The 24,567-nt window shown below is 39.2% G+C and overlaps 1 protein-coding gene across 1 annotated transcript in view; it reads left to right on the plus strand.

The window, feature by feature from the left end:
- Positions 1-12,217, plus strand: part of LOC140237163 (angiopoietin-1 receptor-like) — a 29,771-nt gene extending 17,554 nt beyond the window's left edge. The window contains exons 5-12 of the mRNA XM_072317104.1: positions 220-372; positions 2,449-2,586; positions 3,081-3,116; positions 3,850-4,149; positions 4,539-4,814; positions 7,872-7,939; positions 11,206-11,467; positions 12,198-12,217. Coding sequence (XP_072173205.1) covers positions 220-372; positions 2,449-2,586; positions 3,081-3,116; positions 3,850-4,149; positions 4,539-4,814; positions 7,872-7,939; positions 11,206-11,467; positions 12,198-12,217 — 1,253 coding nt within the window. The remainder of the gene's footprint in view (positions 1-219; positions 373-2,448; positions 2,587-3,080; positions 3,117-3,849; positions 4,150-4,538; positions 4,815-7,871; positions 7,940-11,205; positions 11,468-12,197) is intronic.
- Positions 12,218-24,567: the final 12,350 nt, after the last annotated feature.

The raw sequence follows: 24,567 nt of genomic DNA on the forward strand, positions 1-24,567 counted from the left end.
ATTTGTCTACAGGTCAATTGGAAATGACAATGACACCATAGTATCAAGTTTTACGATTATGTATCTTTCTTGCCATTTGTGTAATAGTATGGAACACTCATTGCTCTGTTGGTTCTGTGTTTATGGAAGCCTACATGAAGATACAGTGGGTGATCTCTTGATAAAAAATAGGACAAAACAGGTTTGGTAATTCTGGCTTTGTTTTGTATACACATGCAGTGTGTGGAGGTAATCGTTTTGGGCGTGGTTGTGAGTATCGCTGCAACTATGACATCGATGACCAATCGGAATGCAGTGGTCTTCAGGTGTGTGTTCCAGACCCCTATGGGTGCTCTTGTATGCCTGGATACAAAGGCATACATTGTACGGAAGGTGAGGCTAATTCAGATCTGTTTTTTACAACAATAGACAGGTGGTCTTAACTATTTGCAGTTAATTACAAACGTGTTGGAATGATTTATTACATATTGCACAGCCGAGGCAAATGGTTAGTCGCCTGCCTTTAATCTGAGAAGAGAGAAGTACTTTGGGAATAGCACCATTGCTTAGCACGTTTGTGCACGTGTCTTGGAAATCGAAACTGTAGTAATCAAAATGCTCTAAAGACTGTGGTCGTAGACATACACAAAAAACAAAACACACACACACACACACACACACACTATATATATATATATATATATATATATATATATATATATATTATATATATAGTGCATGAGGCTGAATGCACTATAACAATATAAGCACCGACAAATTCAGAATTTGGAGGTGCTTGGTACTTCTTATAGTGCAATAAGATGTCATGCACTATGTGTTATATAAAATAGCATACATACCCAGGCAAGATAAATTGAAAAAAGACGAAAGCCTAGATCAGTTAGTGTCTAGACAAGCAATAATACCAGTTTCTTTGGACCTGTGTAACGTTAGACAAAATCCTGAAGATCCAAATTAAACTATAACGTTAGAGTCTAGGGTCTACGTGGTTATACTTAGTTGAGTATCTATCTAACGTTTTCTAGGCCCTACGATAGGTTAGGTCTATATAGGGGCCCTGACCTAACGTTATACTAGATCTACGTCACTTACGAGCGACAGAGCTAGATACTAACGTTTAACTTTAACACTTGACCCTACAAAAGGGTCTACCATGGATCTAACAGTAACACGTTAGACGCCCTACTTACTGCACTGTGGGTCCAGGACCAGGACTAGATGATGTTTTGTAGGATTAGGGATCTACTGGATTTAAACACAAGGCTCGTGCCAGGCATCATTGAAGTCACCATTGCTGCACATGTGGATTCCGAGAGTGTGTTGTAAATGTCGTATATAGTAAAAGTTCATAGCGTAGCGTAATAATCAGAGAGCGCTTAGCGTATACCGTACACACGCTGCCCATTTCCACGGCGCACTTCCGCGTAGAATGTACGGAGAAAGCGGCACAAATCTTGGGTTGACTTGCTCACTATCCGTCGGATTGATTCCTTTTTCAGAACAGTAGGAGTCCAAAATTCGTAGGGCGTATTTGATGGCATCCTTTGTGTCCTTATTGTCTAAGATACTGTTTATATAGATCAGTCTCTGTGTTACGTGTTTAGTCTGCAAGAATCTTCAGTCTATTGAAGGAGGCAGACTTAATCAGAAGAAGAAAAAGTAGCGAACCTGTTCATTTCAGCTTCCATGTTTAAATCTACCGCTGAAAGTCTAGTCCCACACAGATAAGTTGCTGGCATAGCCAGCGAGAATTGAGAATAACGATAATATCGAGCAAAGCATATCGCGGTTGTGGCGCAATCGCGTCGATAAGGTGCGGGATTCAGTACTCGATGATTAAAATGAGGGAGCAAAAACCGATATCAAATCGATAGTGGGTTATCGTTTGCAATCGTTATATTTTGCGTGCACTATAACTTTTGTCATGCACTGCCGGCCTGTATCATAAGTATGTATGCTATTATATATCTATATATATATATATATATATATATATATATATATATATACTGTAAGCATAATACGTTATGTATATAATGTGTATTTATATGTATGCACGCGGTATATTCTATGTGTAAACATATATATATATATATATATATATATATATATACATGTATATATACATAAATACTCTTTATATGCACATATCTGTTAAATGATACATTAACTGATTGATAAGTTATATTACAACAACAACGATATAGATGACGTTTTCAGAGAGTGAGACGTCTTTTTGCGACATTTCAATTATCAATTGTGGGTTCATGAAAGCAAACCATGGGAAAAGAGAGTACAAGGTATGCAATACTTTGAATATGACATATAATATGTTAACAATTCAAACTCTGATCTCTGATACATTCAGAAGTGAAATTGAAGAAGTGATTTAATTATGCAAATGTAGCTCAAGAAAGTCAGCGGTGTACTATTGTCTTTGAATTATAGAGTGTGGTATCAATGAGTTTGGAGCCAGCTGTACTCAAACATGTCACTGTGTGTCTGGCGAATGTGATTCATATACTGGCAATTGCACAGGGGGTGCAACGGAGTGTCAGCTAGACTGGACAGGCCCAAACTGTCAGGGTAAGGATTGCTCTTTTATTATGTAGAAGTATTTTTCCTAAAACGCTTACGCTTTGTATTACTTGATTATTTTTGTTCTTCTTGTAAAAAGACTACAAGTCCAACATGAATGGGATACAACGGAGGTACACTGTAATGTGGTGTATCTGAGGAATTATGAGTACTAAATATTATTATATTATCATTGTTATTAATTTAGAAATGAGTCCCTAATGCGTAATCTTTTGTTTATTTTATTTTCTTTTACAAATCTTCGAAGATGCCGGGAAAATTTCACTATCAAGAGTTGGACCTATTCAGTATTACTGAGCTCTCTATGTTCTAATCCTATACGATGAAAGTATATCCGACCCGTAAACGTATTTTGCTCTAGTATCCGAGAACGCATTAATAATGAATACTTTACAATAGTATATCTTTATCTTTACTACCTTTGTATAGTCTTGCATCCTTTTAACTTGTGTCATCTTGTTCTCTCGTGTCATCAACTGAAGAATGCATCGTGGGAAAATATGGGCCAGATTGTGCAGGTAGACTAATATATTTTGTATCTTTCAATTCATTTGAAATTTTTCAGATTTCATGGTTTCAATGATGTGTATAATTTTGTTAGCAATTTTGTCATTATCATTTATCTTTACTTGATTAACGACGGAATAACAAATTGGGTGTGTTCCTTTTATATATCAAACCAATTTTGAGTCATTTCTTGAATGCCAAGATGAACAGGGCTAGATGTAGAAGGCACAATTGGATAAGAGGGTATATGCCACACCCATTCTTTCGATTGCACATTTTTTCTTCATTATAATTCTGTAGAGAGATTTTCTTACTTGACTATTACCACGGAGGAACAACCTCCCTACTATTACCTCGATTTTATTTTTTTAAGGAAGAAGATTAACCTCAGCTGTTAGCTCAGGAGCACCTATCCAAATGGAATCAATGTATACATGCATGATGATATGTAATCATGATTTGACGTACTTCCTGATGTCGAATCCTTGTCCATCACTCAACGAGATAGTGAGTGTCTTCAGATTTGTTAAATCAATGTGTAATGTTGTTGTGAAGGATTTAAAAAACAGAAACAAAACAAAATAATGGCAAAGTGATCCATTTTGACCAGTTACCACCGTACACTTGATGAATAGATATATTCCCATATGATAAATCCAGTTTTGTTTTGTTTTGTTTTTGGTATATGTATAAGAAATATAATATATACATTTCTTGCCCCCTACCACCACCACTTTAATTCAGGGACTGTAACAGTCAACTACAGGAAACCAAACCGAGGGCAACTAGCACGCGTGACCTGCTCCTCGACTGGAAGCAGTTTTCTGTCAACAGCAGACCCCATTGTGAAGCTTCAGAGAAAGCTCAGCAATTATGAGCCGTTCCATAAGACTGGCATCACTCTGTTGACCTATGCAATTACCACAGATGGGTACACTGCCGACTTTATCGTGTCAGATGTCCAAAGTGGGGAAAAATTCCGATGTATGATGTCAGACGTCGTCACTTCCATGAGCCAAGAAATAGCAGAAGAAGGATTTTATGGTCAGTATTCTAAATGTAAGAATGTCTACGATACGTAATCATGAATTAATGATCTGAAATATGCTCACGAGTTGGGAGACGACAAATCATCTCTCAGAATTTCTGTATGTTAGATATAATCCTCATATGCAGTTGCTGTTCTGTAGAAAAAAAAATTCCATTTACAGTGTCACGTGTCACATTTCACCACTACAATGGATGGGGAATTGAACATTCGGTTTTATGGTTGTATCTCAATATTTACTCAATATGTCTTATACTTAATTTGCCTGTATAGCAATTTAGAGGAACTAAGCAACAAGCTGACAACGTACTATCATGTTTTTACATTTCTGATAACACTATGCCAGTGTTACCACAATTGCCAAGTCACCCCGTTCTGGATACAGCCACCAGCAGCTCGGTAACCCTCGCCTGGGATGCCTGGAATGAAGAGACAGATGTTGGTGATCCTCCACTGTCTGGATACCAGGTGTACTACAAAGCGAAGAGCAGCCTTGGTGACTTCATTCGCCTTGAGATGAGAACAGATAGGCTGGCACCGTCAGAAACTATTACTAATTTGATACCAGACACAGACTACCTCTTCGCTGTCTCAGTTGAGAGACCAGGTGTCGGTGGAATCGGGAATAAAATGGAGGTAGAAGGCAGGACACTCTGCTCCCGTAAGTCAAATCAAGAATTCTGGAGAACCGTGCACGGAGTAGATTTATAGCAATATCCCCAAAGTTCAAATGGCACTCTATTTCGGGAAAAAAATCGTCATTTTCCAGCCATGCAATCATTCAGGTATGCCATCTGGTAGTTAAGAGGTATATATATGTAAGTATATATATATATATATATATATATATATATATATATAATATGTAAATATGTATAAACATATATATCAGAGGGAGAGAAAAAAGAGCCAACCCCCCAAAAAAAAACCAAACAAACAAACAAAATCTGCTGCCGTGATTATTGCCACATATGACTAGGAGAAGGACTTAGAGACTAGGAGAAGGATCCACATAATGTGTGTAGTCCTAAACCAAAACCGAAAGAGCAATGTGAATTTAGTGAAAGCAGCAGCATTATTAGAGTACATCAGCTAAAGTTTGTTTGTTTGAAAAGATTTTATTTTCTGCATTTCATATTTTCTTTCAGAATACAAAAATAACAAAGGCAGGTTCAATTACACAAATACAATTCTGAAAATTATTGACATATTACATAGTAAGTCATATTTTGTATATAAAGACAAATGAAACGTTAAATAACATACAGAATGTTTATATGGCCAATAATGACTTGATTCACAGTACAATATATAATATATACATATGATGCAGAGGGCCGCCGTTATAAGCCGTGCTTGAACAGACGGACAGCCAGAGTTAAATTACCATTTTTTTATTGTAGTACTTGAACACTAATACGGATGGGCCATGTTAAAGTGCGTGTAAATCCAGTTTTATACAATTACTTGGTAAACAGGAGTGGTGCCTGTGAGTGCGTGTGCAGGTGATGAAGCGCGAAAGTGTTGATGGTCAGCACTTCCAAGAAAATGATTGAATATGTTATAATATGGGCGAAGGGTCAAGCAGCAAAGTAAAAGAAAAGGAAAAGGGGGTGGACCAAAATATTGCCTTGTTGTTGAGTATAAGAGGTACATGTTTAATGATTACTGTACCGTATGATATTGTGCCAAGAAATATTTCTTTGTATTTGCCTTAAAGGAATAGAGAGATGTGCACTGTTTTATGTGGAGAGGGAGTGAATTCCAAATATCAGGCCCGTTATGCCGAATTGATTTTTGAGCTAATAGGAGTTTAGGGTTATTCAAATGGAAATCATTACGATGGCGCGTGGGGTAAGCATGGACATGCCTGTTAAGGGAAAATGCGTTGTGGAAGAGTGGGAGTAGATTTTGCGTGTATTTGAACATAAATATTGCTGTTTGAAATTTGTGTATATCGTCAACTTTAAGAACTTTTAGTCTAAGGAATAATGGATCAGTATATTCTAAATAATGTGAGTTGGTACATATTCTTATTGCCTTTTTCTGTAAAAGAAAAATAACATTTACTTTGGTTTTATTACAGTTTCCCCAGACAACATTACAATAATTGATATACGGTAAGATTAATGCATTGTATAACATAGTGAGTACTTTTTCCGTTACAAAATATTTTAATCTCCGAAGTATTCCAATGACTTTAGATATTAATGTGGTTATATTGTCAATGTGGTTATTCCAATTTAAGTTGGAGTCAAGGGTTACCCCTAAGAACTTGGTTGATTTTTTTCCAATAATGGGCATACCATCAATAATAATGTTATTAGGCATTATCGGTTGCAAATGTGAAGTATTGAAGTTTATGAAACACGTTTTATCTATATTTAGTGATAACTTATTGCATTTAAACCATGTAGAAATTTTTGCAAGCTCAGAATTAAGTATATCCACTAGTGTGTTTAAACAGTTGTGAGAGTAGAAGACACTGGTATCGTCCGCGAATAATACATAGGTGAGAAGGGTTGAGGAATTTATAATATCGTTAATATATATAAGAAAAAGTAGAGGTCCTAAAATGGATCCCTGTGGTACACCGCAAATAATATATGACTTAAACGAGGTACTTGAATGAAATGCTACGTATTGCTGACGTTGGGATAAATAATCTCGGAACCAGGAAAGAACTATTCCTCTTATGCCATAATTATGTAGCTTTTTTAATAAAATTCCATGGTCTATTGTATCAAAGGCCTTGCTCAGGTCCATAAAAACTCCTATCACGTGCTGTTTGTTCGCAATAGAATCGATAATTTTGTCACAAGTTTGAATGATTGCAAAATCTGTAGAAAAACCTTTTCGAAAACCAAATTGGTTAGGATTTAAAATGTGGTTATCAACCAGAAACTTATACAAACGTTCATGTGCAATCTTTTCAAGGATTTTGGAAATGACGGGCAATAATGAAATTGGACGATAATTCTTTATTTGGGACGCATCATCTTTTTTGTGAATAGGGATTACTTGAATTACTTGATTACTTGATTAGTTGAAAGGGAAAATAGGAAACTCACAAAAGTTATGATTTTTTTTTTTTTTTATTTTCGGTGTTGTAATGACGGGAAAAACAGACTACTTCAATTTTTTACATTATTGTGTGGACTACAGTATAGAAAATATAAAGAAAATTCAGCATTCTTTCACTTTTCTAGCTTAATAAGAGCACTTGACCAACCTCTGTAAGAAAGCAGGGGGAATGATATTACCCGTAATAACATATGTCAGCAACAAGTTAATAGAATGTGTATTTTCATTAAATTTTTTTAAACTCTTCTTTTATTTCCTCTATATTGTTGCCCACACATGACGTCATAAACTCTAGTGGTCTCCTTATTCGGTCATTACAACATCAAATCTTTCAAAATGTGTAACTTTTGCTTCAATTGTCCGATTTTCCTCGAACTTTCACAGGTGTGTTCTACTAATGCTCCTTCTTGCACTCAATCCACATTTATCTTTGGGTTTTGTTCTCTTTAATCTCTTAATATTTAGACAAAAAAAAAACATGATTCGCCAAAGGCCGTCAGTGTAAGACATAGGTCCTAATGCATGACCTCCTTCTGGTCACAACATGCCGATTGATTGTGACTTTGCTACGAAATTCAGGAAAAAAGATATTTAAAGTGTGTCTACAATGACTCTCACCGTAAATTTCCTTCAGGTCCATCAGAAGGGCCTTCCTCAGTTGAAGCCATGGCTGGAAAAAGAGCGATAACAGTCACGTGGCAGGTGAGAAAAAAAAATGAGGATATATTTTTGCGGGGAATTCGATGTGGTATACTGGAGATTTAGATAGAATGTTAGCTGAACGGGTATTATGCTCCCTATAAGTAGAATTTTCGCAATGGGAGAGAGTTAATTACAGAATAAAAGACTAGTTATTAATTCACACATAATAGACCCACTATATACCAAGATGAGAGTGATACAACACGGAGTACAAGTGAAAGAGCGTATTTCGAGGGGAATTGCTGCTTTACTGGAAGAAGATAGATAATGATCGACATGAGTTGTTAGAGGTAGAAATTCTGCTGACTTTGCAGTTGCACAATCCGACAAATCTCTTCAATATATCCCTTGTTTCGTCAAGAGCTATCGATATGTAGGGCCTGTACATTCTTAGATTATGACTACTACACACATGGACTATGAATGAAAATTGATCCCATCATGATCATCACCGCCGCCATCTGAATTATGTGTATTTTGATGAGTACACGCAAATGTCTGGTTATCGACGATTGCGTAATCATGCACCGTCACTGACAACAGAACCGTTTCCGTCATTTTGGTCTTGACCGAGGTTCCTTTTAAGACTCGGCTGCCTTTGAGTAAACACTAACGTTAGGGAGCCGCAAATCTGAAAAATTCGGTGTCACAAAATTGGTTATTTGGGAAATGGACATTGTTACCGCGTATGTAACGTTGTAATGGTGAGACGTACATGCGGTCTACTGTATACTGTCCATGTTTACTTTGTAACAATGTACAAAAAATGAGAAAAATAAATCACAAATCACAATCAACCTGACAAAATAGTACTTACTTCTAGTAAATTACATGCATTTCACTCATGAAGTCGCCTGAGAGACAATTTCACAATATCATGCAACCACCGCACATATCTGTTTTCTTGATTTAAGAGAAGTGTATCTTCTGCGCATGTTGTTTTAAGATTCTTCAAAGCGCCGTCTTGTTTTCGTCCAAGGTGGCTGTTGGCGGACATTATGAGTTCAAAGCAGGAAAGCATTTTTTAAATGCTGTTGCGACACGATTGACAGAAATTAAGGCTGTGTTTATCAACTTTCCCCTGTTTAACGGCTTTCGAAAGCCCTTTCAAAAGCCCTTTCCAAAACCCTTTCCAAAGCCCTTTCCAAAGCCCTTTCCATAGCCCTTTCCAAAGCCCTTTCCAAAGCCCTGTACTATTAATGTGCCACTTGTTTTCCGAAGTTCCTTTTACACTTTCACGGATTGCTACACGGATGACCACGGATCGTCATCCGTGGTGTTCCGGCAGGCAAAATATCGATTTTCCTCTCAACACCGGTGTGAATACGATCCCAACTGGGTGTTTACACGGACAAGTACGGAGGCTACACGGACAAGTACGCGGACAGACAAGGAATGAACGCGGACTACAGCGGAAGAGATACGGAGCTAACACGGATATCAAGGAAAAGCACGGATGCAACTGGGTCCCTTCGCGGTCCTTACACGGATATCCCCAAAATGTTGACAGATGACTTTTGCTTTTGCTTTTGATACTTTATCATTCTCGGGCGGCATGCCTCCAGAGCTAAGTATAACAAGCACACCAGAAAATCTGCAGCGGCCTACACTCTTTTCTACTTGTCGACACCATAGGGGCAAATTTCTTTGTTTCAAACTCTCATTTTTCTGGAAAATCATGACATAAACGTGTAAACAGAGCAAAACAAAGCAAAACAAAGCAAAACTAATCAAAACACAAAAAACAGCAAGGAGGTGTGTGTGGGTCATTTAAGCTTCTCAGACGACCACTGTACGAACAGTATGAGGGGTTGATGGCTGTACTGATGGGGGAAGATGTGAAAAAATTTCATTGACTTTATGAGTTTGTATTGGAAAAATACACGAATTTTTCATCCCGGATGGAGCCAAGGCTAATACGGACGTCTCGATGTCTTTACGGATTGTCCCGGAGTAAGTACGGAGGCAACACGGAGTAGCCGGTGCCTACAAGGAAGGAATACGGAGGCAACACGGAGTAGACGGTGCCAACAAGGAAGAGTTCGTATTGATTTTCATCCGTGATGTCCGGGATTAAAAATTATGCGAGCTTAATTTCTTTCCGCGGATATGACGGATGATCAAGGATGATGCCGGATGACTTCACGGAGTCAACACGGTCATGCCGGAAACAGTACGGATGATCCCGGATCGACGATCCGTGGTCATCCGTGATGCGATCCGGGAAAGTGTAAAAGGGGCTTAAGAAGGGACGGCGAAAAGCAATTACCATCATAAAGACATATCTTCCTTTGAGAGTGACGAGTCATGATGCAATGCCACATGAATCAATTGTCTTCCTATCTGTGAGGCAGCTCCAGTTTAGCATATACTTCAAATATTTCTGAGTGGCAGCATGAGACTTTAGGCTGCGTTTATCAACTTTCCCCTGTTTAAACGGCTTTCAAAAGCCCTTTCCAAAGCCCTTTAGAAACGACTTCCAAAATAGTTGCGTTTATCAACTCTCTTCGCGAACACGATAACTGGCCTGTCATGCCTGTCACTGCACAGCTGCATTGCGCAATTCGACCCGAGGAGAAGAGGTCATATAAGGCGTGCATTGTTCGTAACTGCAGTACAATACTACAAAGCCGTTTCAAAACAGCTTTGAGTTTTTCAACTTCAAAAGGCTTTTCCAAACAGGTCTCTGAAACCTGTTTAGGAAACCTGTTTGGAAAGCTACAAATTTGCGGCTTTCAAAAGGGCTTTCAAAACAGCTTTGCGTTTATCAACTCTTAAAAAATCCTTGAAAGCTGTTTGGAAAACCTGTTTCTGCCGAGAAAAGGAGAGTTGATAAACGCACCCTTTCGAAAAGGCTTTCCGAAAGGGCTTTCAAAACAGCTTTGCGTTTATCAACTCGTAAAAATTCCTTTAAAGCTGTTTGGAAAACCTGTTTCTGCCGAGAAAAGGAGTTGATAAACGCACCCATAGATGCATAAATTCGCTGAAGAGTGATAAATGTCATTTGGTGTAGTACGTCCATAGGATAACATTCCTTTTACAGTTCAATAATAGATGAGAATAATTTCATTTCACAATACGTCTTAAGTTAACCGTATGTGCTCTGACATCTGTTAATGGGTTAAAAAAGCAAGTGGAGGCTAAACACAGGATGGGCTATACACGTAATTTGAAAGTTTATATGATATGTATATGGCTCCAAAAGCCACTTATCGTGGAAAAAAAATAACTTGAACATTTCTCATGAAAACTTGGCCGTGGTGTAGAACCCGACAAATGGATCCAACTGTCGGAGTGGATTCACTGGAATAAGAATCTACTATGCCGTGAGTGGAGGGTCTTCGTCTGTACGGAAGCGAGCACCTGATATGCCCGAGATGTACGAAGATGTCCCATTTGAGTCTCCACCCAACCACACCCTAACTGGCCTTCAACCATCCTCACAGTACATCATCAATGTGGTGGCACGGAACCAGGATTCAGAGAGTCCAAGGGGTCAAAGTGTGGTTGCCTTCACCCCAGAACAGGGTCAGTGTGTCTTCGTTTATAGTATAACTTTTATTTGGGGATGACGTTGGTTCCCACCTCAAGAGGAAAATGAATTTGTGCACTGCCAATATGCTAAAAGTTGGAGTCCAGCAAAAATACGGGTAAAATATTTATCTCAAGTGAACCTTTAGGCAAGCCAAGAGAGGAAATCCCCTTAGGCATTACAAATGCCATGTTTCTTCAAAAATCCCAAGGAGATAATGGTAAGGATTTGTGGAATTCACACTTTTTTATTGATGACTGATTTCAGTGTGTCGCAGTGGCGCTTGAAAGGACAAACATGCGGATGTACCAATAAATAACTTGGTGAAGTGTATGCCCAGGAAGGCGCATGTATAGGTGCAAATCATTAACAATGTTGGTTACAGTACATGATCCTCATAGAGAACTTAAAAAGCTCAGGTTGGTCAGTGAAACTGAGGAGATAGCCACCACTTCAAAATGTAAAGTCCATCGACTTGACCGCTTTATTATGTGATGATACATTAATAGTACGTATACACCTGAATTTGTATTTTGCGTCTATTGAGTCCTTTTTCAAATTAGTTTGTCCAACTTATGGGGAATATAAAAAATTATATTTTTGAAGCTTTAATGTTAGTCTAAGCAATGACACCTGCGACATATGCTTTGAATTGTTTGAGTAGATTTTCTTTGAATGTCTTGTCGTATAAACTGTATTTCCCCTATGATATATTTGTCTTTGTAGATGTAGCTAGCTCGGAATAATTTTGTTTTACACTCTAAAATGATGGCAGCTTATACTCTTCTTTAAAGTGTATAGTTATGAAGGAAAGCTCGCGGCTGTTAAGGATAATCTTCTTTTTTTTCCCCCTCAGATTCCGTTCCTTGCTGGAAAATCATGGCTGCGACTGCAGGAGCCTTTTTTGTCATCATGGTTCCTCTTGTGATAATCGTTTGTCTCATCTTATTCATGCCAATAAAGAAGGACTGAGTAATGTATATTGTCATCTCCGTGGAAAGATGACAGGTTGTCTCAGCGATAACCTTCATTTGCACAATTACATCAGCAATGGTAACTGCTATATAGTATCAAGTCCCAATTACAATTGATTATTTCATTTTATCTTATTTAATTTTATTTTGAATTGCATTGACTTGAATTGAACAGGTTATATTAAAAATCATGTCTGGCATCCAAAGGCTGAATTGCACAACATATTTTCTTTGAACGTCTTTTTTTCTTTCCTTTATTGGAGGTTCTACTGGACACTTGTTTTGCCTTGGCAGCTATACATTTCAAGAACGCTGATTTTGTTTTCAGTTTCAACCCTAAATTGGCTTGGGTAAATTGGGAATTCTAAAGATTTTTGGTTGGTACACGTATGGATTTGCAAAGGAAAAAAGAGGGTTGTGATTTTTATGCCTCTGCGAAAATCCCAAATTCTACAACATTGACATTAGATAACCAATTTGCCGCAGATATTGATATTTACAAAAGTTACATTTCACGTAAGATTAGGCGTTTTCACATCAGCCCGATGTTCTGACTTAGGAAATTAACCTGATCACGAAAGAGCGCGCTATTTGATAATGTGAATACATATTAGCACGCTAATTGTATTGCTCTGATCGAGAACATTTCTCGACTCCAACTCGGAAATTTCCGAAAGAGCGGAATGATTAATGCGAACTAGCGCTCTATTCGATAATGTTCGGGCTGATGTAAATAGGAAATGAAATAGCGCAAATTTGCGATTGCGAAAAATATCTCGAGCTTATACATTTTTATCGGGCTGATGTGAAAACGCCTAATGTTCAACAGTCTGCTTCATCTTACCTAACTGTCAATCCATCTAATTATGTAGGTTATATTAATAATTTCATTTACTGCATGAGTATAAGAAGTATCAGTAAATATCCATTAGTTTCGCCCTAATGCCGGACCGGTGTTTTCCTTAACCACTCTAAGGCCTTGACATAAGTGACTATGACAATCCTCATAAACTCAGCACTGTTGTACATGTGGGAAGGCCATGGTTCAGAAGTTATTTGATGAAAAGAAAACGATTCTTTTTATCTTTAACAATGTAAATCTTCTTTGAACTCAACTGCATGTAGGGTTCCAGAGGGACCGTTACTGTTCATTATGTCATCTTTTTTTTTCAAATTCCTTCAATACTCTGTCTTTTATGTAATTTGCTGATCTCTTTTTCTCTCATTTAAATCTCAGTGCATTAGTTTCGAGAACTGCTGTGCCAAAGAAAAAAAAATCAGCCTAACTTCAAAATTTCATAACCCCCTTACTTTTTTTTCAAAATTTGATCAAATTTTCACTGTTGTACTTGTAGAATATTATTCTTCCTTTTCAAAGTAACCTTTATCTGGTTCTGAACTTCCTTTATGAAATGTTTGATGTATCCACAATTCAACTGTCTTTACTTACAAGTATAATAAAAGAGGGTTTTTTTTACTTACCTATTTTAAAGAGCATGAGTAATATTACCCTTTATATGTCCGTAACAAATTGATGGAATGTATACTTTTTATAAAAATTGAAATTTTGTGGAATTCTCATTTTTGCTTAATATTGTTGTCCAAAAACAGGTCGTGAAATGTATCATCCTCCTTATCCAGCGATGATGGCACCGACACTTTGACGATGCATGACTTTAGAATCGATTGTCCGATTTCCCTCAAACTTTCAATGATGCTTTCTATTACTCTACTAGTACATCTATAGCAACTTTGACCCAATTTCCATTTATATGTGGCCTTTGGTTTCCTTTAAAAGTCTACTATTCTTTTTTTAAGTGGTGATTTTGTTAAACCTTAATCCCGTCAAATTCTGTGTTCAGTCAGTAATTTCATGACCGACTTGGCAAACTTTACCTCATGCTATATAGATATTGAAGATGACTATGCAATATGGTACAAGTATGTAAAGCACTAAAATATGTAGTAAAAAGTATGTAAAGCACTGAAAATAACATTGAACCCCCTAGGCGTATCATTTATAATGATAAGTATATTGAAGATCAAGCTGATGTGGCAGAGGTATTCAATGAATACTTTGTAAGCATAGGACCTAATCTTGCCAGCAGTATTCCACACTCAAACACTGATTTTTATTACTTTTTAAAAGACCAGAATCAGCAGTCTCTTTTTTTCGAACCAGTCATTGAAGGAGAAATCAAAGATATCGTGCAAAACTTGAACAATAAGAAAAGCTCTGGATGTGACAGAATCACCAATTTCCTCCTTAAAAACATCATTAATGAAGTAGTTACACCACTAACACACATTGTCAGTTTATCGTTATCTACTGGCAAAGTTCCACGAAAAATGAAAATAGCTGAAGTTGTACCAATTTTCAAAAAAGGACAAAAAGAATCTGTGATAAATCATCGCCCTATTTCTTTGTTAACTTCATTTTCAAAACTTCTTGAAAGGTTGGTATACACGCGCACACACAATTTTCTCGAAAAGTGTGAAATCTTTTGTAACTCCCAGTTTGGTTTTAGGAAAAACCATAGTACGACCCACGCCTTACTCACTTTTATCCACAAAGTTGCTCATGCTATAGATGATGTCTCCAACACTATTGGAGTGTTTCTTGATTTTTCAAAGGCCTTTGACACAATTGACCATGGTATTTTGATTTACAAGCTACGGCATTATGGTATACGTGGGAAGGCTTTGGACTGGTTTCGAGATTATTTATAACACAGAAAACAATTTGTGAGTATTAATGGTTGTGATTCTCAGTTAAAGTTAATTTCATGTGGTGTTCCACAGGGTTCCTTACTAGGCCCACTATTGTTCATTTTGTACATTAACGATCTTCCTAGTATGTTTCCTCGCCAATTCTTTCTTTTATATGTTTTGCTGACGACTCCAATCTGTTTTTTACACACAGAGATCCTTATCTTGTTAAGACAATGAATAGAGAACTTAAATCTGTGCAATCTTGGATATACGCCAACAAATTGTCACTTAATATCGATAAAACTCATTGTATGCTTTTTAGCAACAGTCTTAAAACCCTTCCTTGTAACATTAAGTTTAATGAAACTGAATTAAATCAAGTTAGTAGTATAAAATTTCTAGGGCTCTTTATTGACAGTGATTTGTCTTGGAAATCCCACGTCAGTTATTTAAATAATATTCTTTCCAAAAATGAAATAAAAATCTTAATAAACTGAAGAATGTTTTTCCAAGTCAAATCCTGCTTAATCTTTATTCTACTTTGATTACTCTGTACCTTAATTATGGTATTCTTGTTTCGGGGAATGCACATCAAAAATCTTCTTGACATACTATTCCGTGTTCAAAAACGCGCCATCAAAAATATCAACCATGTTGGATATTTGTCCCACACGAATGATTTATTTTTCAAGAATAAGACACTGAAAACATCAGATTTATTTAGTTAAAACGTCGGCATATCTATGTATAAATTTTCTGCCAAGGAGTTACCGGATGTTTTCACTCGCATGTTCAGGAAAAACTATTTGATTCATAAATATCCTACCCGCTAAAAAAGTGACGCATTTCACCTTCCACGTACTCGAACAATTTTCGCTAAAAAACGATAATGTATACGGGCCCTATATATTGGAATGACCTCTCCCCCGAAATAGCAAGCTGCCCGTCTTTACATTCCTTTAAACGCAAATTAAAAGAGTCTTTATTGAGTGCATATCTTGCAGAAACTGAATAATTGTAATGTCTTATGTAATATTGTGGTATGTTATTGTCCGATCAAACATTCTTGTCAACACGCTGCAGATTCCATTTTGGGTCTTGCTGTCAGGCTCTCCGAATTCATCATTATCAATTCCACATTCTACTTCGCTTCCCTCTCTTCCTCTTTCCCCCTTTCTCTCTCTAACTTTCTATACAGAGCTTGACGGCAGGCACCAAATGGCTTGATAGTTGTACATGTTACTTCTTGTGTCTCACTGATCATATCCTGGCGATAGCTTTAATGCAACAACAGTTTATAGTGTAAATACCAAAGTAGGCTTTATGATTATGCAAATCATGTACTCCTGAAACCAATGATAGCTCGGTCACAGTAATAGTTGACATGTTAGTATTTTTTTTCTTATTTGGCACCCTTACATCATCTGGTCTTATCTACTATCCGTTCTCCCTTTCTTTTTCACAAACACTGATTACTCGGGGCTTACAGCCAAACAAGCTTGCTTTCATGTAGGTCCCGTCATACTTTTCTTTTATCAACCCATCTCGATTTCTAATTTGACCAGTTATTTCATATTATTACTGTGTTATCACCATGTATATTGTTTGTCTTTTGCACATTGTTTACAAGGTGAAAGAACTTGTTTGATTTCTGTTATAATGTCCATAAATGAGAAGTATGGAAATAAAATGAATTGAGTTGAATTGAATTGAATGCTGATGCTAATAGTCCGTAAACATTATTCTTCATTGAAAGTCTAAATTGGTAGCACACTTCTATCACCATGATTGAAAACAAAGTTATATAATTTAGCAAATTCAGTCGTGAAGGTCGAGGGATGATGGAACCAGATATACAAATTTAGAAGATTCAGCCTACAGATTTTACACGAAATGCCATTGCGGTTTAGTATTATTACCGACAAAATTTTGAAGCTGAGCCAACTTTGAATCTCGCCGCCTCTCCTTCCTGACCAACGAAATTGAAGAAGACACATGATGTAGCCTTATTCTGTATTTACCATACATGTACGGGGTCAAAAAGAAAAGGTCGAGAAAGCGAAGAATTATCTACTCTGAACTTCCGCATATCGTCATACGCAGTTGTTGATGCTTTGAATGAATGTCATGGTCGATCGCAAGTGAAAGTACTGAACGAAACTGAGCTGGATGAAGCAATCACAATAGTCCTATGTCATTTCTATATAGACAATGATAGAGGCGTTAATATTTTCATCAATATCTGTGACCGGTGGAATATCTGCATTGAGCACTACGTAGTAACAGGGGAGGATTCTTCGTAATAATTTCAACTATACCCGCGTGTCACAAGCCCTTTGCTAGGTGGAAGAACCATCAATTGCTTATACCATTTCTTCATTCTGCCACGCATATCATTGCATGTTATGTGGTGAAACCCTCTGGCCTATTACAATGTTGCGTCGGAACTTTCCCGACTTCTCTGCGATGGTGTGTTCACATCCCGCGATTGTTGCCATGATTGCAGTTTTGTGTGCAGTAATAGTACACGGTAAGAGAATCATATGTATAGCATAAATTTGTCAACAACACTGATAATGCTGCCGCAGATATGTCTTATGGTTATGATGGTATACAGCAATTATCAAAATAGAAGTGATGATAGTGATGATAGTGATGATTTTGAGGATGTATGCTGAATTATGCATGCATTTGAGTGATAATGATAAGGACTGGTTCCTGATTATATTACTAATGGTAATTGGCAAATGGTGTATTGATGATGAATGGTGATTTGAGAATACACGTATATGCATGAGTACTGATTGTAGTGGTATATGAAATATCATTGCTGTTGTATACCACCTGTTGTTAATCATCAAGTTTGATGTCTGACGATCGTGATGATGAGATTGGTGACAAGAGAGACGATGGACGTTGTGATTTTGATGGATGGCGATCTGTGGCGAATGATGCTAGTAGTTGCCATTGACAAATGGTGGCGGGGTTATGCTAAATGATAGTGATGATGATTTAAAACGAGTTAGACCTATGTAGGTTTTCCCAGCCAATTTCATACTTTTGTCATTCAAGTTCCTATTCCGAGCATTCGATTTCACGCATTCTACGCTCGCAGCACTGAATCAGCAATCAAATTACTAGTAAAACTCTGGTCATTCGAATTCACTACCGGAGAATTCAAATTTAAGAGAGGAACACGCATTTCAGTAATGAGCGTTCAAATTCACCTCAAGCTGGTGACGGAATCTCGTCGGTCATTTAAATGCGTGAATAGGCAACCATGTTCTGAATTTTGTTAGTTTGGGGCCGTGTATGTGTGTCTTTTCATTTAGTTTTGAAGATTCTGGGATTTATGATGGAGATCATCTATTTTGCAGTATAGGTCCACCTGTTCATTCTAAAATTTGAACTCGTGCTTCACGAGAAGGAATTATAGGCACATAAGAAGTGTGTATTTCTGTATTCCTACAGACGAGCATTATAATAGGGAAGGTCGTTTGACTCCTTCGGAAAAAACAAACAAACATTTTCGACTACATTGAAACTGACACCATGAACATTGTATACGTCATGTTTGTTGTTTTCTGCTATCCTATAAGTGTACTTTCGCGGGACTATTGATACGTGAAATCATTGTGGGCCAGTTTGGTCTTTTAATTGATGCAATGTCATTGTTTGGTGGGCGTTGGGGCGTTGTCAGCATGCAGTATCATCAAGGTATATGATTAGATTGTCGTTGTGTTGTTTGGATGCACTGCAGATTGGGCCTCACAATTTAGAGTTTATTGAGATGAAAAACAAACAATACGTGAACACTGAACAACTTAGAATCTTTAAACTATCATAATTACACAATATGCAAGCCTTCATGGGTTGTGTATGCCCTCTCTCCTTTCTCAACCCATTAGTACCCGAACAGCCAGAAACCGCCCGTCAGATTACTTCCTGAGCAGGCAGAAGCCGCCGGTTTATTTTTGGATTTTGTTTGTTTGTTTGTTTGTTTTTGAGGGGAAAGTTTATGCTATACTATTCTTATTGTTTTCATATAGGATATATAATTACGTAATTTGAAAGAGGTCAAATGTCAACAAAAGTATGTCAGAATTATTTCTGTGGCACACACGTCTCTCGGTATAGTCTGATGGGGTTTCTAATAAACACAACTTATAACAGACAAAATTATATTCCACATACTAAGATTGTTGCAATAGGATTGGTCCAGAGCTGATCACGTGATGAAGCGTAGTTTTGCCCATCGCATCACCTGAGCAGAAAAGTTCGTTACACTCTATGTTGATAGTCCCTTTTGTTTCGCTGATCTCCACCTAGTCCACACAGTCCTAACGCAAGATGAGTACGCGCGAAATAAAAGTGCGTTGCACTGTGGACTATCATGTGACCTAGGTCACTTGATAGTACACAGTGCAACGCACTTTCACTTCGGTGCCGCGCGGTGCGCGCAGCAAATTCATTGTTTTGTCATCTACGCGCACACGTAGCCTAAGTCCTAGGGATACCTAAAGACAGCTAAAACGGTTTCAGATGTGGAATAAAATGGGAATTTCAAGGACCCTAGATGTGGAATATAAAGCAAACAATCAACTTTTAGTTTCAGGCAATTAGACAAACTATCACTTCCTCGGCGATCTGAATGTGTACGCTATCTTTCCTCAACTGCGCTTCGGAAAGATAGCTACATCCAGATTGCCTCGGAAGTGATAATTTGTCCCATCCCCTTCACCATCGTTGATTATTTGATTAATAGACATGCAGTGGTCTACATTGCGTAATCTAGAGAGTTGCCGAAGTGAAAGTAATTTGTTGAACCTTCCAGTGAAAAATAGTCCATTATATACGGGATCCTCAATTGCTAAAGGGTTAAAAAGTCTTCTCCATTTTTCTCGTTAAATTGATTACCCGAAGTGGGAACCCCAAACAAGCTCATCGGGACAATCACTTGACTAGCGCGCGAATTTGATTTGACGAAAACGAAATAGGACTCCCTTAAATGAAATTGATCGCTCGGATTCTGAATTTGAACAGGGGCCGCGGCAGCGGCGTAGCCAGGATTTTATCTTAGGGGGGGGGGGCGGTTAGTCTGCGAGGGAGCGAAGCGAGCGAGCCCGAGCGAGCGGAGCGAGCGGAGCGAGCGAGGGGGGAGGGTGTGGGAGGGGGGTGTCCCCCCTCCCACGATAAGAACTTTTTGCATTTTGATGTTGTAAATGGTGCAATTTGATGCATGTTTTTGCGCGTTTTATCGACGTGAAACAGTCCCACTTGTTTATGGTAGCAGTTAATTTTGATGTAGATTATTATTGACCAATTTGCCTATAAAATGGTATAATTCAAATACACTTCTTGTATTAATTCTTTACACTGAATATCATGAACGCGACTGAACCCGAGCGAGCGGAGCGAGCGAGGGGGTAAGGGAGGGTGTGGGAGGGGGGTGTCCCGCCTCCCACGGTAAGAACTTTTTGCATTTTGATGTTGCAAATGGTGCAATTTGATGCATGTTTTTGCGTGTTTTAACGAGTTGAAACAGTCCCACTTGTTTAAGGTTGCAGTATATTTTAGTGTAGATTATTATTGAACAATTTGTCTATAAAATGGTATAATTCAAATACACTTCTTGTATTATTTCTTTACACTGAATATCATGAACGCGACTGAACCCGAGTGAGCGGAGCGAGCGAGGGGGGAGGGGAGGGTGTGGGATGCCGGGGGTGTCTCTCCTCCCACGGTGAGAACTTTTTGCATTTTGATGTTGCAAATGGTGCAATTTGATGCATGTTTTTGCGTGTTTTAACGAGTTGAAACAGTCCCACTTGTTTAAGGTTGCAGTATATTTTAGTGTAGATTATTATTGAACAATTTGCCTATAAAATGGTATAATTTAAATACACTAGTCTTCTTGTATTAATTCTTACACAGAATATCATGAACACTGTCTGTTCAGCAATCAAACAGAAAAAGCATGCACACGAGGGTGTAGATAGGGGCATATCCCCTCCCACACGAAGGTGATTTTGCGTTTTCAGACCTGAAATTCAGCGATCTGGTGCAAATTTTTGGTGCAATACTTTTTCATCGAAGTGTTAAAATCACGGAATTTAGCTCTTATTCCGAATGTGCACCATCTGTGCGTATGTATAAAGTCTAGTGAGGTAGAGCTTAGGGGAAGGGGGATTCCCCCTTCCGCTCGCGGAGCTTTTGCGTTTTTAGAATTGAAATAAAGCGATCTGGGTATAGGCACTTGCATGGCGGGGGGGGGGGGGGGCGAGCAGGGAGAAGGCGTGGGCGAGTGTTATCTCCACCCTTCTCTTCCGATGGAGCTTTTATCTTTTTAAGGTTGAAATTGGGATATCTCGTATACGCATATTTTATGGAATCAACATTTTGGAAATCACCAAAAAAAAAAAAAAAAACTGATGGGGGGGGGGGGCGCTGAAGGAGGAAAGGGTCGATTAAAGGGGGAAATTTCCCCTTATACATGAGGGAACCTTCAGTTTTCGGAATATAAGTCTTGTGCACTCAGAATTATTCAGATTTTTTTTGTAAATCTAAAAAGTGTACTTAGCTAAGGAAAGAGGCACAGAGGGGGAGGGTTTGGGAGGGGGAAAGCCCCTCCCAAGCACGAGAGATTTTGCATATTTTGAATTGAAATTCAACGATCTGGTGCACACTTTGAGTGAAATATAAAAAAAAATATCTTATTTGATGAAAGGTTGCAAAAGAGACCCGATTCATGTGCATGCATACAGTATATACGCATTTTTTTTCCGCCTCCCAATCCCCCGGTCCAAATCTTAGGGAGGGGCGACCGCCCCCATCGCCCCCCCCCCCCCCCTGGCTACGCCAGTGGGCCGCGGAACCGGGGGGCTGCAGGCTACAGCCCCCCCCCCCCCCCCCACACACACACACACACTTTTGGTTCATGAAAAAAGAAAGAAAGAAAGGAAAAAAAGGGTCACAATCGGGGAAAAAATCACAACAATCATGAATTTGAATTTTTAAAGATTCCGCCCTTACTTAAAGTTCCGTCTAAGCACCGGCGTAGCAAGGGGGGGGGGGTGCGATGGGGGTGGTCCCCCTATTAAGATTTTGAATAATTCTGAGTGCACAAGACCTATCTCTTACATTCCGAAAAATCAGTAGTTCCCTGATGTACAAGGGGAATATCCTTTTTTAATCAACCCTTTCCTCTCTCAGTTCCCAAATCATTTTTTGTGGTAATTTCCCAAATATTCCATATCAAATATGCGTATACGAGATATCTCAATTTCAACTTTAAAAAGGCAAAAGCTCCCTCGTATGGGAAGGGTGGGGATAGCACTCTCCCACGCTTTCTCCCTGTTTGCCCCCCCCCCCCCGTCCTGTGCATACTGTTATGTACGCGTTAATACTTATGTATGAAATAGGAGGAAAGTTGGAGAACTCAATAACACGTGAGCACGCCAAGAAGTACCTTTCCGAAGCTGTCTTTATTTCGCACTGCGCAGGCGCAGCATACACTGAAGACGTGTCAGTGCGTGACACGTGACCTGTACTGTTCTTCATATATAACATCTCTCCCCCCTTAGCTGAAAACTCATTTATGATAAACTTCCAAATAAACCAAAAAAAAAAACAAAATATTTCTTCTCAAACCACAAAACTATTATTTTTCTCATTTGAAAATGATGTCGCCAAATATTTGCATAACTGTTACTCTTTTATTTTCTTCATTTTTGTTTTCATACATTAATATTTTTTTAAATAACCCAAAATGACTTAAGATAATCACTAAACACCAAGTCCGAAAATCAAAGTCCTTAATCATGGTCAGTTCGAGTCCGTTCATTAAAATCCGTAGTAATCTGGCTTCCGTCTTTCGCGTTTGGGATACGTCTTGCGCGTCGCTTCGACTACTACTTCGTTGTCGGTTCCTTTACGCGTCTCGACAGCAACATCGTCGTTGTGATCGTGTTCGCCGTCAACTGGATGATCGTTCACCGCGTTTTCATCATGGTTGTCGACTGCATTTTCACCACGATTGTTGACTGCATTGTCGCTTTCTGCTTTGTCATCGCGAGACGCGACACTCGCGTCCATCTCGACTGTTTTGTCATTGTCTTCCTTCACGGAGTGCGTCATTCTCGTTTTCAACTGATCGATATGTCGTTTCCAGCGAAACTTCTGACCCCTGAAGATGACCTCCACCTTGTATAGCATAGGCCCTGCACGCTCGATGACGACTCCAGGCACGTATTTGTCTCCCTGCATGAACTTCGAATTCGCGAAGTGGTGGAGAACGGCGACTTTGCATTTGCGAATTTCGCTTTCCCTCGACAACTGAATCGACACCAGGCACCGCTGCTGAGAGTCGTGTTCGCAGTTGTCGTTTCATGAGCAGCTCCGCTGGCGTCTGCATCGTCGTTGAGTGCGGAGTTGTTCTGTAGCTGAGAAGGAACCGTGACAATTTCACGTGAAGAGGTCCGCTCATTTTTTTCAATGCCGCCTTCACAGTTTGGACCGCGCGCTCCGCTAGCCCGTTTGTGGCGGGATGATATGGCGCTCCTCGGATGTGCTTTACGGCATTCTTGCTCATGAATGTCGCAAACTCCTCGCTCGCAAGACACGGTCCGTTGTCGCTGACGAGCGTGTGTGGCAGACCGTGAGTGGCGAAGATTTCTCTCAGCTTGTCTATAGTCGCTTCACTGGTAGACTTCTTTGCGATCGCGACTTCCATCCACTTTGTGTGGGAATCAATGACGACAAGGAGCATTTTGCCGTCGATGGGACCGGCGTAGTCGACGTGAACGCGTGACCAAGGTTGTGACGGTCGTTCCCAGGGACACCGTGGCGCTTTTGCCGGATCGCGTTGGTGTACCTGGCACTGAGCACACGATTTCACTCGCTCCTCCAACTCCTTGTCGATTTGTGGCCACCATACGTAGCTGCGAGCTCTCCCTTTCATAGCCACAATTCCTGGGTGCGCAGCATGGATTTCATCTAGCATTTGTGCACGACCCTGTTGTGGTATCACAACACGAGATCCACACAATATCACACCATCTTGTACGCTCAATTCATCGCGTCTGTTGACGTATGGCTTCAGCTCATCTTTCGTCAGCATCCGCGTATCTGGCCATCCATGTGTCACAAAATGCCGAACTCGCGACAACGCTCGATCTTTCGATGTAAGGGCGCGTATTCGCGCTGGTGTGAGTGGCGTCTTCTCCATCGCGTCCATGAGGAGGACAATGTTACCAGGTACGGGTACGGCTGCGATCGTAGGTGCCAGCGGAAGGCGGCTCAATGCGTCAGCATTCGCATTCGCTGCCCCCGCTTTGTGCGTTAGCTGGTAATCGTACGCTGAAAGAGTGATTGCCCAACGTACAACTCGCGGTGATGCCATGTGGGGTATC

This window comes from Diadema setosum, chromosome 13, assembly GCF_964275005.1.
Source record: "Diadema setosum chromosome 13, eeDiaSeto1, whole genome shotgun sequence".
Lineage (NCBI taxonomy): Eukaryota > Metazoa > Echinodermata > Echinoidea > Diadematoida > Diadematidae > Diadema > Diadema setosum.